Source organism: Chiloscyllium plagiosum, chromosome 5 (genome assembly GCF_004010195.1).
Source record: "Chiloscyllium plagiosum isolate BGI_BamShark_2017 chromosome 5, ASM401019v2, whole genome shotgun sequence".
Lineage (NCBI taxonomy): Eukaryota > Metazoa > Chordata > Chondrichthyes > Orectolobiformes > Hemiscylliidae > Chiloscyllium > Chiloscyllium plagiosum.
In genome coordinates, this window is record NC_057714.1 from 42,134,713 (window position 1) to 42,151,743 (window position 17,031).

The 17,031-nt window shown below is 40.8% G+C and overlaps 1 protein-coding gene across 14 annotated transcripts in view; it reads right to left on the bottom strand.

Moving 5' to 3' along the window:
• ppp1r9a (protein phosphatase 1, regulatory subunit 9A) overlaps positions 1-17,031 on the bottom strand; it is a 360,369-nt gene that overhangs the window by 173,974 nt on the left and 169,364 nt on the right. Inside the window, exon 6 of one of the 14 annotated variants that reach the window (XM_043689922.1) lies at positions 8,407-8,478. The exons of the other annotated variants lie outside the window; for them this stretch is intronic. Coding sequence (XP_043545857.1) covers positions 8,407-8,478 — 72 coding nt within the window. The remainder of the gene's footprint in view (positions 1-8,406; positions 8,479-17,031) is intronic. 14 annotated transcript variants of the gene reach the window in all.

Sequence of the window (17,031 nt, forward strand, 5' to 3'; positions counted from 1 at the left end):
GTGCTGAGAGAGAGTGCAGGTGAGTGCTTTGTTGATGTATACTCTCAGGTGTCAAAGGCTTCACCCTCAGAGATGCTGAGGCTGGAAAACCTCTGAGGTTTCTTGTGATTTGCTATTTGTTGATTGCATGTATCTGTGGAAGAGAATAGAGAATTATTTGGTGAAGAAACCCAATTACCAAAGAAGAACAATGTCTGAGTGCAGCCGCACTTCTTATAAAAGCAGACAACAGGTGTTACTCACTAGCTTCTACCATCCCAATCTCTCCAATTTAGGTCTTCACTAGTCAACTCGTATTGATCTTCTTCAAGACTGATGAGGATACAAAGACCAGGAAGCCTGCCACTTGTCTGGGTCTTTCTTTCCTGTTTAGCATCAGCTTTCCATCAATGAGAAACAGAAAGGTTGAGTGTGATGGGAATGTGTGCATGAGCATTTGATGAGAATGCACAACGCTGCCAGGGAGGTAGATTTTCCACAGTAAGGAGAAAGCATAGTACCAAACCTGTCAGCATATGTACATGTGAGCTATTCAGTGAACATTTTGCATGTAATCGTGATGTCAAAACACCTCTGTGATACAGTTACATAGTTGTAGAGTTAGACTGAGTGATAGCCCATGTGAGGTTGCAGTGAGAGTTCGGTAGCACTTAAGCCTTCATAGTGCAGGAGACCATTCGTAGTTTCCCACACTACCCATCATTTAAGCGTTTATGTCCACTCAAGGTACTGACTCACTATGTGATGTGTCCAAGTCAGCTGATTCTCATGGAAGGGATTGATTCACCTAATAAGGAAGGGACTCTTCTGTGGCCTCGACAGTTTGGAACTGTGTGTTCAGTGAGGCATCGATGAAGACCACTGTCTCTTCTGGAGTTTCTGACTCACATCATGTGAAAGGGTGCCCAGATGTCCTTTAAATATTGCATCAAAATCTGTGGCCCCAGAACACATGAATGGGTAAGGACTTTCAACTGCCATCCTCACGATTCACTGCTTAAATCAAAATGTATGAAATGAGCTGAACAGCAAACTCACCATGGATGCCACTTAAGCTATTTTAAACACAAGTGGAAAATCCCAGCTATTGCTTCATTTTTTTAAAAACTTATTCATTCATGGGATGTGGTTGTTGCTCGCTAGGCCAGCATTTACTGCCTATACTTAACTGCTCAGAAGACACATAAGGCCCAGATCAGATAAGGACATCAGTTTCCTTCTCTGAAGGGAATTAGTGAACTTGATGGGATGTCCCCCTGCAGTGGATTCACGGTCCTCACTAGTCTCCCAGTTACAGATTTTTATTGAATTCAAATTCCACTACTTACCATGGCGGGATTTGAACCCAGGTCCCCAGGGTCTCTGGATTAATTGTCTCATGATAATACCACTAGGCCATAACCTCCCACTTCCCTATTCTCTCTATTCCCTATTCTCTCTGAACAATTAACTTTTTGAAATCTCCATCATTTGTCGCATTGGAAGAGATGCTACCTACATTTGCCCCAGCTACATAGATAATAAAAGCAGTCATGAAATCAAAAGTCTTGGAATTACCGCTGATTACTACAGTATTTTGAATGTGTTGCCTCTGATCACCAGTAAGCTTCTGCAGTCATTTTTCCTTCATGCTTTATTTTTGCCAGCAAGGTAATCTATTCTGGTACCTTAAAAGTTTTCTCACAATGCTAATGAGAAAACTTCGTGCTTTATATTCAACGTATCAGAAAAGCCTTTCGTTAAACAGGTTGGACCTCTATGGATTTTAAAACTGACACTTCTACTTAGGTCAGTGCTACAAAGGCTGTTTATAACAAGCGGAGATGCTCCCCTTATCACTGATGTCTGTGGATGGAAGAAAGGGAAGAAGAAAACAAGTAAGACTATTTTTCATTAGATCAGCATTTTTGGCAGATTTTGGGTTTGGCATGAACCTGGCAACTGAGGTCATGGATAGGTGCATCAGTGAAATCCAGCCGCAACTTACTCCAGCACATATACATTTACAATACAGGAAAAGAAAACTAAAATCATATTTGAGAAAAACATATTGGCAATCCTGTGAATAATCAAAATTTCAATGCACATATCAATCTCGCTTAAAAACCTTAACAAATTCCTCATTTGAGGGATTAAGATAATAGACACTAGGCTGTATAGAACTTGAGAAGTGCTGAAAAAGAAAATTTCTAAACTTTTCATTTTGTATTCATCACAACAGATGCAAAAATGTCCAGTCTCATTTGGAGAGTGCAGAAAGGATGCTGACTGGTTGGCAAGTAGCCTATAATTATTCTGGGTTGCCACGGAGAATGCATCAGGAAACTACTATTTACCCATGCTTTTCATTAAACCAAAAACATGTAATGCCTTGGCCTTTTATTATGCATAATATGTACCCCACAAATGTCTACAGGTAGCTTCTATGGAAATCAGCCACCATTATGAACCTGACTGAGGATTTTAATTTGGTTGCTAGTGTAATTCTTAGCACACTTGGGAATGTCAGATATTTTGCTCCCTTCGAAATATGGCATTCTTGCATCTGCCCTAACGAATGCAGGACAAAAAGCCCTGACAATATATTTCCTTTTTCAGCAAAGATAAGACTTATTTTAGATTCTGCTTTTTGGGCATGTTTTTATACTCAAATCAAAATTTTGAACACACAAATCAGTAAGAATGATATATTGAACATTAACTAACATTTCTTAAATATAGTTCTGGACTAGTGGTGCTGGAAAAGCACAGCAGTTCAGGCAGCATCCGAGAAGGGACAGTGCTGAGCTGGAAGTTTGGAACTGGGGTGAGGTGGGGAAGAGGAAATGAGGAAACTGGTGAATTCCACATCGATGCCCTGGGGTTGAAGTGTTCCGAGGCGGAAGAGGAGGCGTTCTTCCTCCAGGCATCGGGTGGTGAGGGAGCGGCAGTGAAGAAGGCCCAGGACCTCCATGTCCTCGGCAGAGTGGGAGGGGGAGTTGAAATGTTGGGCCACAGGGCAGTGTGGTTGATTGGTGCGGGTGTCCCAGAGATGTTCCCTAAAGCGCTCTGCTCCGAGGCGTCCAGTCTCCCCAATGTAGAGGAGACTGCATCGAGAACAACGGATACAATAAATGATATTGATGGATGTGCAGGTGAAACTTTGATGGATATAGCACAACAGACATAAATTGTACTACCTTTACCATTAAGCAAATGAGGCAAGCTGCCAAGACTCTGAGTCCAAACCTGGCCATACCCCCTATCATAGTAAAAGCTAAGGTTAATTGCATGCATCACCTTGAAGGAGTCTTCGCCTCACAGGGATAGTGCATTGGAAATTAAGCCACTCTATTCTAGGATTCATCACAAAAGTTAAAAGATCTTTTCAAAGTACAGTCGGTTCTGCTATAACACACATTTCTTCAATGCAAATTGGCTATAATGCGATTGAATAACTTAAACCATTATTTGTAGAATGCGGACTTTCCTTTCCTGTATTGACTATAACGTGATTCCAGTCCCATTGGTTTAGACGGTGTTGCTATTACGCAATTCTCTTATAATGTCTGATCACACAGGAATGGAACAATTACATCATATCGGAACAGACTGTATGCAAAATCTCCAATTTACTTGTTGGATAGATCCAGCCTAAGAGAAAACATGGACTAGATTTCTGTACTTAACAAGAAGTACTATTTCTTGCAAATAAATAGATTCTAAATAGGTAAACAGTTATAAATTGTCAACACGTAAATCTACCACTCTCCCATCCTAAGAACTTTCCTGGACATACCAACAAACTGACGAGACAAACAGAAAAACATGAGTGTTATGAGCGGAGGGAAAAAAAGACTGAGGAAGTAATTCAAGATCACAGGATCATCTGAGATGAACCTTTGGCTTGGCAGGATTTTTCTATTCCTCAATTTCTTTTCTCCAGGTTCTTGTCACTCAATTCTGCATGGCAGGCACAGGTGATTGGTACACCAACTGCAACGTTCCTTAGTTGCAGCAACTAGTGAGGGAAGATAAGCTGGATTTCTTCAGGCTTTAGGTATTTTATTGGAGAAAGATATATCATCTGCCCTTGCAACTGTTGAAAGGCTTTTACCAATATTGTTCACACCCACAAGCTGTTCAGCTGTCTGTTGTCAGGTTGATGGTCTTTAGTATCGACAACTGGTCATAACTCCACAAATCAATCAGCAATCTGTTGCCAGCTAAATGTCACTTGACATTAGATTAGATTAGATTACTTACAGTGTGGAAACAGGCCCTTCGGCCCAACAAGTCCACACCGACCCGCCGAAGCGTAACCCACCCAGACCCATTCCCCTACATTTACCCCTTCACCTAACACTACGGGCAATTTACATAACCTGCACATTTTTGGACTGTGGGAGGAAACCGGAGCACCCAGAGGAAACCCACGCAGATACGGGGAGAATGTGCAAACTCCTCACAGAGAGTCACATGAGGCGGGAAATGAAACCGGGTCTCTGGCGCTGTGAGGCAGCAGTGCTCACCACTGTGCCGCCCACTTATTATCCACTCCCTCTACCAATGACCTTCAGCTGCAGTAGTGTGTACCTTCTAAAAGATTCACTGCAGAAATTCACCCCGGATCCTTCAAAGATCCTTCCAAGTCCATCACTACTTTTACCTAGAAGGTGAAGGGCAGCAGATATATGGGTAAAACACCACCTGCAAGCTTTCCTCCAAGGCACTCTCCATACTGACTTGGAAAAAAAAATCGTCTTTCCATCACTGTCACTGTGTCAAAATTCTGGAATTCCCTCCTGAACAGCATTGTGAGTCAACTCACAGCAGGCAGACTGCAGCAGTTCAAGAAGGCAGGTCATCAACATCATCAAGGGCAAGTCCAAGGGATGGATAATACATGCTGGATAGCCAGTGACAGTCACATCCCACGAGAGATAAAAAATAAAATATATGAAAGTTCCAGAATTGTGTAGACCGTGACGATAAAATCAGTACCTAGTCATCACATACTGATTTGTTTGTGTACTCAATAATGGCACCAGGCTAGAATTGCAGAAGTGTTACAATGCAGGAGGCCATTTGGCTCATCATTCCTGTATCAACTCATTAAATAATTATCTTAGTACCAAACTCCTGCTTTTTCTTCATATTCCTCACACACTATTTTTATCCAAGTAATCATCCAATGTTATCTTGAATGCCACAATTGAACCTGCCTCCAGCACATTTCCAAGCAATGCATTCCAGACCTTAATTACTCACTGAGTGACAAAGTTTTCCTCCATTTTACCTTTGCTTCTTTTGCAGATCACTTAAAACCTACACCATCTTGTTCTGTTACAAGTGGAAACAGTTTCTCCTGATTTATTCTATTAAGTCTACTCGTTATTTTGCAAATCTCCACTGGATCTCATCTTAGCCTTCAACTCTCCACTGAGAACAGATACAATTTCTCCAATCCATCCTTGTAACTGAAGTTCTGCATACCTGGTATCAGTTTTGTAAACTGTCTCAATGCTCTCTCTACAGCATTCCTATCCTCCCTAAGTGGTGTCCAGAACCGTATATAATATACCAATTGAGGTCGAATGCGTGTCTTTGTCCATGAATTGCTAAAGTCTCACATGCAAGTGCAGCAAGTATAGTAAATAGTATGTTATCCTTCATCATATGGTTTCAATTCTTTCATTTGTAAATCGCAAAACTTTTTTAAAAGTAACAGTTTCAAGTAAACTTCAACAATTGGTGTCATGTCGGCCCAGATAATGCATTTAAGGTGTGAGCTGCCCTGTGTGAGATTGTCTGTGCCACAATAGTCAGACTGGTTCTAATCTAAAAAAACTGATTTACAGAATCTTACATGGATCATGCAGCTTTTGAACAAAGTAAAATGTAAATCTGCAAGTACAAATTCGTAGTGGGGTGAATAGTGCGAGTGCTGATAGTGAGCAAAGAGTCTCTAGATGTAGCCTTGCCCACTTGAACTGAGCTGGGTGCATGTCTCTGCAGCATTAATAGGATGGTTGCCAGTGCAGTCCTGAAGTAAACAAGCATCTTTGTCAATGGAGATTTGCCATGAGTGGTCTTACAGGTTGGCACATTTCAGATGCCAATGTTTATGGATGTGGGGTGTGTGTGGATGCTGTCCATAAAAGGTGCCTTGGGATATTTTCAACAAGGATGCCATTTTGAACGAGCAGCTTCCTGAATTCATGTTGAGTTTTCTTAACGTCAGCTGGTTTGATAGTTTTAATAATATCAAAAACTGAATAGTAATGATTTGACTTAATCCACCTTAACAAGCAATATCCCCCTTAATTGGCAATTCACTACAGCCTAGTGAGAAACTCGCCTTACCACTTAACAGATAACAGCTGATGCAAGATGCTCCCGATTTCGAGACAGACCTCATCAGACTTTTCAACTAATTCTATCACAAATCTTGCAGTTGCCAATGTCGCTCAGACCCCTTTATGATTTTGCTTAATATTTCTAAACAAAGAGTCAGTAGACATGCTGATCTATGAAATTACCAAAAAAGAATCACAACTATTAATAAACCTTAACAAGTTTGTGAATGCAGCTGAACTAAGTCTCAAAACGAAGAAGCTAAAATTCAAGAGTACTGTGAACTTCAATCTGGAAAAATAAGACATCACAAAAGCACCATTTCGAGAGTTGCTCCAAAGACTGTTATAAATTAACCAGTACAAGTCGTGTATATGCTCTCTACCATATAGCGTTTTTCACTGATATATGCAGTATTGTCTGCAACATGGGAACTGACTTAAGTCCATATAATGTTCCTTTGCGTGAATAAATTTATAACTCAGCATAATTTTCTCATTACGGTTTTGAGAAAGGCTGCACAAATAACAGAAGTTTTAAGTCTGCAACATTACATATTTAGAAGACCAAGAAGTAAACTAATATTGTGTAGAAAAATGAAGCTGACTTTCCTCACATGCAGTATCTGTACAACATGGGGAAATTTATATGCCGTGGGAAATTATACATTTTCAAATGGGTAAAATATTGGAGCTCTCATTCATTATTCTGTATCATTCAGAAAAATTTCTGATGTTCAAGGACAATGCCAATGCACCGATTTAACGTAGACTTTAACTAACTCTTCAGTTTATCACTGTTTCTGTGAAAGGACTGTTCTATGCAAGTAGTTTAGACTCTCATCAGCAAAGCATGAAAAGAAGAAGTTCGAATTCACCAAATTGACCACCTGAAATTACAGCCTATCCAAAACTCAATAAAAATGCTCAGCTGTCTCAGAAGATAGGAGACTTGCATGTTTAAAATAGATGTATTATGTGGCAGGTATGCCTTCTCTGAAAAAGTCTGGGCTTTGATTGCAAAAAGCAATCAGGCAAGTGATTTTTAAAAAGAAACTTGGAATATTTTCCAAGTTTTCTGACCTTACATGAATTTGGACAGTGATTTTAGTTTATGCATCAAATCCCCCACTGGCGAAAGGTCATTGATGTAAAAAGTTGTTTCTCTGGCCACAGATGCTGCCTGTTCTACTGTGTTTTTCCAGCTTTTTCTCCTTTCATACCAATAATTTTATGGTTGCTTACTCTTTCAGCTTACAAGTAGAAAATCTTTCCATGCACACGATGCTTAATTATGGAACAAATCTACACTTCCTATATTGAGTTAAATGTTCACAAGCAAGATGATTCTTCAATAATCTACAGAAATGTTGGAAAAGCTTGAAGTATAGTTTGCACAGAATGCAGATAACTTGAAAAAAATCTCTTTGCATAAGAAATTCAAGGCCAAGAAGCAAAACAGAATCAGTACTATCTTATTTAAGTAATACATATGTAAGTAATGCAGAGAACAGAGCAAGAATATAAAAACATTACTTAAATAAGCAGACCAGGAAAGTCACATGGTCTTAGTTGCAGAAAGTCATAACAGGGTAAGTGCTCCTTTATTTTCCTCTTTTGCATATTGCCTTTATCCATGGTAAGCAGAGAACTAAACAAAAATTTAAATGATACAAATTTCACAGTTCAACTGTTTAATAAATGTTGAATACTCAAAAGTATTACATTGAAAGAACAACCTATTAGTTATATAGGGCTATAATATTAAATCACATGCTCGACTTTCAATGTCTATGTTGAAAAATAATAGCCACGAATGATGGCTCGTTTAAAAGACATGAGTACCTACCAATAAGGAATGTACTCTGAAAGAAAAGAGAGGTTATATATTGAACAGAAATGATAAAGTAACAGTCAGTCAACAATAGTCTTAATAAGTAGCCCCAGATAGATTTTCAAGCGATCAATGAAATATTAGATTGCATTTCACAACTATAAATTGGTGAGTAGAAATCAGTCATGTCGTCTAATAACGCATATACAAAATCAGATTTCCTGCAAAATAACAAACCTGCTTAAAGGAAGAATTGCTGTTATTGTTGTGGCTCCCTCTGCTTCCACGAAAATCATGCACAGTATTGCTCTAAAGATGGTTAACAACAGATAATAAAATAATTTCAGCTGCATAAAGCAAAAATAATTTAGGCTGTCACCTATTGTTATTACCTTGAACGTACATCAGTGGAGGGATTTATAAAACCTTTCACTGCATATTTCCATGTAAAAGTACATGTGACAATACATTTCTATTCTATTGTACTGAACTGATTCAGGCCTAGAGAACTTATTGACCGAGTATTAATTTTACAAAGTTCCATTAAACAAACAGCATCCTCTACACTGTTTATTGGAGCATGGAGTGCAAAAGAGAAGTTAGTTAAATCTGTATAGTACACGGGTTCACCTTCAACTAAAGTACTGTGTCCAGTTCTGGGTGCCACACTTTAGGGAATTTGTGCATACACTACAGCAAGTGAAAAAAAAATTATTTTATTCTTTGGACCTTGATACTCGGAAAGAAGTCATTGTCTTAGGATAAGAGGTAGCAAATTTAAAACAGAGTTGAGAACCTATTTCTTCCACAGAGTTGTGAATCTGTGGAATTCACTACCCCCAAGTGTGGTGGATGCTGGGACAGTGAGTAAATTTAAGGAGGAGTTAGACAGGATTTTAATTCGAAATGGCTTGAAGGGATATGGAGAGAAGGCTGGAAAATGGGACTGAGGATCATATCAGCCATGATCAAATGGCAGGCCAGAGTCGATGGATCGAATGGCCTAATTCTGCTCCTATATCTTATGAATTTATGAAGGCATTTATCCACAACTATTCTTAAGATGACTGTAGTGAGCTGCCATCTTCAAAGTGCAGTTAGGAAGACAGTGACAAAGTATTGGCCCATCAACAGTGTGGGAATGGCTATACAGTTCCAAGTGTCAATGGTTTGTGGTTTGTAGGAGAACTTGCAGGTGGTGGCGTAACTATGTATCTGCTGACTTGTCCTTCTCAGTGGTACAGATCACAGATTTGGGAGGTTTCAAAAGACCCTTGGAGAGTTGTTGCTGTGCAATCATGAGATGCTGCCAATATCTATTAAATGTGGAGCGAATAAATCTTCAAGAGGGTTCATGGGTTGCCAATCAAGCAGAGAAGACGAAAGTGAGGACTGCAGATGCTGGAGATTAGAGTGGAGCTGCAAAAGCACAGCAGGTCACGCAGCATCCAAGGAGCAGGAAAATCGACGTTTCGGGCAGGAGCCCTTCATCAGGAATATCATTGATTTTCCTGCTCCTTGGATGCTGCCTGACCTGCTATGCTTTTCCAGCACCACTCTAACCAGCAGGCTAACTTGCCCAGGATTGTGTTGAGATTCTTCAGTTTTGTTGGAGTTGCATTCACCCAAGCATATGGACAGTACTCCATCTCACTCTTGATTTGACCCTTATAAATGGTGGACAAATGTTTGGAAGTTAGGTGGTAAGTTATTTGCTGCAGAATTCTGAGCCTCTGCGGCCACAGTAGTTACATAGCTGATGCAGTTAAATTTCTGGACAATGGAGTTCTATAGGATGTTGCTACTGGAGTTTCAGCAATGCAAATATAATTAAATGTGAAGGAAATTCTCTTGTTGGAGAGTCATTACCTGGCACTTGTGTTTCAGAATACTGCTGATTAAAGGTCTTCCTACTGCAGAATACAGCAGTCCAAGCATGGATGTTGTTAACATCATGCTGTATATGGACACAGACTGCTTCAGTATCTGAAGAATCATGAACGGTGTTATCATTGAGCAGTCATCAATCAAAATCTCAACTTCAGATCTTGACATCAAGGGCAGTCAATTTCACCTCTGAAGTTCAGCTCTGTATTAATAAAAATAGAAAGTGCTGGAGAAATTCTGCAGATCTGGCAGCATCTGTAAAGCGAAAAGGAGTTAATATTTCAAGTCCAGTGACCCATTGCTAAAACTAAAAGTTTTTCTAGTTGCTTTAAGTTCTGAAGAAGGATCACGAGACTTTAAATATTAACTCCTTTTCTCTTTACAGATGTTGCCAAACCTGCTGAGTTTCTCCAGCACTCCTTGGATGTCATGGAGACATCTCACTAACAGTCTCCCACATGGGACCTTGCTAAAGTCCAGAAGACTACGTCACATGCATCGCCCTCATCTACACACCAGGTCTCCTCTTCAAAAAAGTCAATGAAGTTGGTCAGACATGACTTTCCCTTAACAAAGTTATGCTGACTGTCTCTCCAAGTACCAATTAATTCTGTCCTTCAGAATTGCTTCCAAATGTTTCCCAACCACTGAAGTCAGTCAGACAGTCCTGTAGTTTTCTGGTTTATGCCTTACACCCTTCTTGAATAATGGCACCACATTGGCTGGCCCTACAGTCCTTTCATATCTCTCCTGTGATCAAAGAGGAATCGAAAATTATTGCCACTGCCCCTATTTCCTTCCTTGCCTAATTCAACATCCTGGAATACATTTCATCTAGCCCTGGCTATTTATTTATTTTTAAGCCTGCCAGTCTACTCAGAACCTCTGCTTATGCTAATTTCTTAAAATTTATCACAGCCTTTCTCAGTGATTTCTATACTCACATTGTCCCTCTCTTGAGTTAGCATTAACATGAAGTATTCATTTAGAATCCTACCTATGTCCTCTGCCTCCATGTACAAATTACCCCTCTGGTCCTTAATGGGCCCATTATTTCACTAAAGACTCAACAAACAATCAAGGTATTTTTCAATGTACAATTTCAGTTACATCACACTGTAAACTTTTGCTATTAATTCTGTGCCTTACAATTGTGTCCTCCACAACCATCTGATGAAGGAGCGGCGCTCTGAAAGCTAGTGCTTCCAATTAAACCTGTTGGACTATAACCTGGTGTTGTGTGATTTTTAACTTTGTACACCCCAGTCCAACACCAGCATCTCCAATTCATTATTTCACTAGTTATTCTTTTACCCTTAAAAGTATTTGGAAAATAATTTTGGATTTTCCTTTAATTTACCTGTCACATGTCCCCTTTTTACTTTCCTAATTTCCTTTTTACGTTCCCCTAGCATATTCTGATAAGGTGAAAAACAAAGTTTTTTTTCCCCCGAGGGTGGGTGAGTTCAAAACTGGGGGCATATTTTTCAGGAGAGGGGCAACGTTTTTACACAGAGTGGTTTGTACGTGGAATAAATTGCCAGAGGAAGTGGTGGATGCAGGTATAGTTGCAACATTTAAAAAATATTTGGATAAGTACATGAATAGAAACATTTGGAGGCATATGAGTCAAATGCATGCAAATGGGACTAGTTTAGTTTCGGAACATGGTTGATGTGGACTAGTTGGACCGAAGGGTCTGTTTCCATGATGTACGACTCTGTAACTCTTAAGACACTTGTGGGACAGTCTGGAACCAGTGGGAACAACTGCCCACTTAAAAGAGATGAGGAGAAATTTCTTCTCAGAGAGTAGTGAATATGTGGAATTCCTTACTGCGGAAGGTTATACAGGCTGGGTCGTCAAGTATATTCAATGCAGAGTTAATTTTTTTACTGATAAAAATAATCTAAGAGTAATGAGGTCAAGGCAGGATCGCAGAATTTAAGATCATCAGATCAGTCTTGATCTCATGATGGCCTACTTTTACTCCAATGTCTCACGGAAATAAACCCACAAACCTACTGGGATATGGCAGCTTCTCTACTATTTGTTATTTTATTCCTTCCTTGAGGAGGACAATGGCCTAGTGGTATTATCAGTGGACTGTTAATCCAGAGACTCAGGTAACATTCTGACGACCTGCTTCAATCCCTGCAACAGGAGATAGCAGAATTTGAGTTCAACAAAAACCTGGAATAAAGAGTTGAATGATAACCATAAATTCATTGTGAATTATTCGAAAAAACCCATCTGGTTCATGATTGTCCTTTAAAGGAAGGAAATGCCATTCTTACTGATTTGGCTAACAAATGACTCCAAATCCACATCCAAGTGGTTGAAATAACTCCAAGGAGGCAGGCAATCTAAAACCCAGTCACCTTTTATTAACACTTGCACAGTACATGGACTCCACCTAGCTTGCTCTGAGTCATTCCCCAGAGTGAGCAGACTGTCTGAATCTGCTGCTTATATCTGTCAGCCAGGGCTCCCTGATTGATCCATGTCAACAAACCTAATCAAGCATCTTATAGTCAATGAGATTTACCTGGCCCTCCTTCCAATCACTACATCCTTCTGCCATTAAATCCTGGAACGTAGGCCTGTTCTTTATCTTTGACCTTCTGTTGGGATGTTTTCACCCCAGGTCCAGTTCTTTGACTCTGACTTGGACACAGATGATGTGTACTGGACTCTAGCCCATCTCTTGAGCCCTGGAGCATCTTGGGAGAGTTTCTGCCTTTTTTCCAGGCGCAAATGGTATCAAGGTTCTATCAATCACGGATTCTGAGGTTTCTTGGATGCTAGATGGATGGGAAATACCCATGGTTTCTGACAACCTTTCTGAGGGGCCAGGTATGTTTAGCTCCTGCCCCCATTGGAGAGGTAGCAGCTTTCAAGTGATCCACATGTTTGTTCTGGCCACCTCACCTCCTCGAACTTTAAATATCACTGGACCTTCCCTCATTGCATACTCATGCAGGGCCATTTCTGTGGTTATAACACCAAACTTTGTCCCCTGAAGTAAACTGTCTCTCCCATTTAGAGAAGATATGTGGCTGGCATTGGCGTTCCTGCTGCTGTTTCCATCTTCCCACCCCACCCTGGCCCCCAGGTCCGGGAATATCAGGTTTAACCTGGTGTGAAGTCTTCTCCCCAGCTCTGCTGGAGCCAGCCCTGTTCTTGAGTGAGGGATGGTCCAATAATCAAACAGGAACCAGGTATCGAGTGAAGCTGTAAATTGTTTCTTTAAGTCTGCCTTCAACGTTTGGATTGCTCTTTCCATCAGACCATTAGCCAATATATGGTATGGAGCTCTCTGAACATGCTGAATATCATTTGGCTTTAGGAAATACACAAAATCCCTTCTGGTAAATGACAACGTCCCATTGATCATGACCAATACTTAGACAGACTTGCAACCGTCATCCCTGTGTCTGCCGAATGAACTCTATGCATGTCAAACCACTTTGAATGGGCATCCACAACGACCAATAACATTGAGCCCATGAAAGGACTGGCCTATTCAACATGTAACCGAGTCCAGGGTTTACCTGACCATTCCCAGGTATGTGGGGGCGCTGCTGGCAGGAACTTTTGTCTTTGGTGGCACTCTGGGCACTGCCCCACCAACACAGCTATGTCGGCAACCAATCTGGCCATCAGACATAACCTCTTGCCAACATTTTTGTTTTGGAAACCCCTGGATGACCCTGCTGTAGTTCAGCCAGTATCTGGAAGTGATCTTTACTTTGGACAATCACTGTTGTTCCTCATAGTTATATGCTATCCTCTACGGTGATCTGGTCTCACCAGGTCCAGAAACATTTAAATTCTGGTTGTGATGGCCTTTTTGTCTCACCCATCACAAAACTATTTTATTTTGCCAGGATGGGATCTTTTTCTGTCCACAGTCATATATTGTTAGAAGTAAGTGGAAAGGTGTCCAGAATGTTTAAAACCAGAATGGTGCTGTATCTGCCAGTGGAAGGCAGCTCAAGGCAGCTGCATTTGCCACTTAGCCTCCGGGATGGTGTTCCAACTTGTAACCGTACGCACTGAGAATAAGGGCCCACCGCTGAATTAGAGCAGAAGCTCTGGATGACACAGCTGTGTCTTCTTTAAGTAGGCCTAGCAAGCGTTTGTAATCCGTTACTATTATAAATTTACATCTGTAAAGTTATTGCTGCAATTTTCTCACACCAAAGATAGCCGTCAAACCTTCCTTCTCTATCTGGGCGTATTTGTGTTCGGCATCAGCCAAAATCTGGGACGTCTATCCGGTTTTGCTCTCCATTGAGCCACTGGTGAGCCAAATTACCTCGATACCATATGGGGAAGCATCGCATGTCAGCACCATATCTCACTTGGGATCATAGTGCGACAATACCATAGACATGACAGCTGTTTTTTCACTTCCTCTAAAGGCTACCGCTTGACTACTTGACCATTTCCAAAGCTGACCCTTTGTCAATAGCAGATATAAAGTGCCAAGATGGAGGCCAGGTTACATATGGATTTCCTATAATTATTCACCTAAAGACCTAAGCTCCAGTACGAATGTGGCAGCCAGGGCACCTTTGATCACCCTCACTTTATCTTCCAACTGTTGTAAACTGACCTGTCAATTCTGTAGCTCAAGTAGGTCACTTGATGTCTGGAACGCTTATATTTTCCTTTAGAGGGTGTATGCCTGCCTGGGAGAAACTTTTAAGCACTATGTCCAAGTTTTCCAAGTGCTCTTTATTGGCCTTCCCTGTTATTAGTATGTCATGCAGATAAATGGTAATCTGGGGTGAACCTTGTAAAATGTTTTCCATCATCTGCTGGAAAAGAGCACAGGCTAATGACACCACAAATGACAGTCTTGTATATTGGTACAAACCCTTATTGGTATTAATTGGGACATAGTTATGCAACTCCTCATCTTATCGCCATTGTAGGTAGGCATGGCTCATGCCAGTTTTGCGTAGAATTCCTCTGTGAGAGGGAATTGGTATTTATCCAACTGCAAAAAAGTGATTTACTGTTTGCTTAAAATCCCCACAAATGCGAACCAACCCATCAGACTTCACAATTGATAAGATCAGTGTTGCACAGTCCACGAACTGTACCAATTTGATGATTCCTTTGCTTTTCAGCCTCCTGATTTCTGCCTCTTCTTTTGCACATTAGGCAAATGGCACTGGACAGGCCTTGCAGATGCACGGAATTGCCACCTGGTCAATATGTAAGATGGCCTTAGCTCCTTTGATAAAAAGGTCTAGGGACTGAGAAATTTCCAAATATTTAATGAGGACTTCACTCAGGCAGCCATTTTCTAATTGAAAACTGTTGAGCCAATCAAGGTGAATCTTTCTCAACCAATTCTGCTCTATCAAGCTTGGGCCCAAGCCTTTGACTACAATCAGTGGTAACTGCGCCAACCGCATCTCATAGGAGACTGGAACCAAGGTTGTACCCTTAATCTGTAATGGCTCTCTGGCATAGGTTCTCAGTCCGGCCACGGTCTTGTTCAAACTTAAGAGCTGGAGTCCAGAATGAATCTTGTTAAAGAATGGTTCTGCAATTACTGAAACAGCTGTGCTAGTATTGACCTCCATTAGAACCAGGTGACCATTTAATCAGACATTTATTTTGATTGGTTCTGATTTGGATGCTGCTAAGTAATTTCAAGCCACGTATAGGTGGACTTTCCAGGGTATGCACTTTCCTGGGTACTGGCCTGGGAGTTTTCTTACACAATTCAGGCTTTGTCAGCCTCCTTTGCTTTCTTGCGTCTGCATACTGGCAGCAACTACAATGGTTTGCCTGCCCAGATTCTGAAGGACCTTTTAGTCATTTGTCTGCTCAGTTTTGTTTTGGGGTTTTGCTGTGGGCTGACCTAGAGTCCCTCTGGTCAGCATGTGTCCTGCATGAGGCTATGCGATTGCCTACATTCAAGCGGTTTTCCCACAGGTAAGGGTGTCCACCTCCTCAAAGAATTCCTGAAGATTTTTCAGGCATGACCTCCCCTTGATGAAACCATGCTGACTTTGCCCTATTTAACTATATACTTCCAAGTATTCAGAAATCTCATCCTTCACAATGGATTCTAGGATCTTACCACAACTGAGGTTACGCTAATCAGTCTCTAATTTTCCATCTTTTGCCTTACTCTCTTTTTAAAGAGGGATGTCACATTAGAAATATTACAGTTCTGTGGAACCATGCCTGACTCTAGCGATTCCTGAAAGATCACCATTAATGCTTTCACTATCTCTTCAGCTATCTCCCTTAGTACTCTGGGGTGTAGTCCAACTTGTCCAGGTAATTTAACCACCTTCAGACCAATTTTTCTCATACCTTCTTGATGGCCACCATATTCTGTGCTGCCCCCTAACTCTCTTGAATTTTTGGGATATTACTCTTGTCTTCCACCAGTGAAGACTGACATATAGTAATTATTTAGTTCTTCAGCTATTTCCTTATTCCACACTTCTTTCTCTTCAGGTTCATTTTCCAGCAGCCCAAATGTCCACTTTTGCCTCTCTTGATCTTTATAGATCTTAAAAAAACACTCAGTCTTCCTTTACATTACTGGCTAGTTTATCCTCATATTTAATCTTCTCCCAATGCTGCAACGACTCTGTGACTCATGGATTTGAGATGAGACTGCTTCTGTTAACCATGTCCATATGTGACTTAAGAATCAGAAACTGGTTGGAACTGGTTCTCTGTTCAATTAATGATGGTGGCCTTGTTCCCAATGCTGGTGGGCCAATACAAAGCCATCTCTGTTTCTTGCAATATTTTGTCAGCATTAATTTCTTTAGTAAACATAGGTATATTGTACAGGGGCTTCCTCATTTGTGAATGTTTCCCGTACTTACCAATGGCTATATTACATTGTGTTCTGATTTGCATAAAATCGACCTGTGAACCCATTTGCAGCCACAGGAACTGCATATACACCTTAAATGTTTGCCTTGCTTA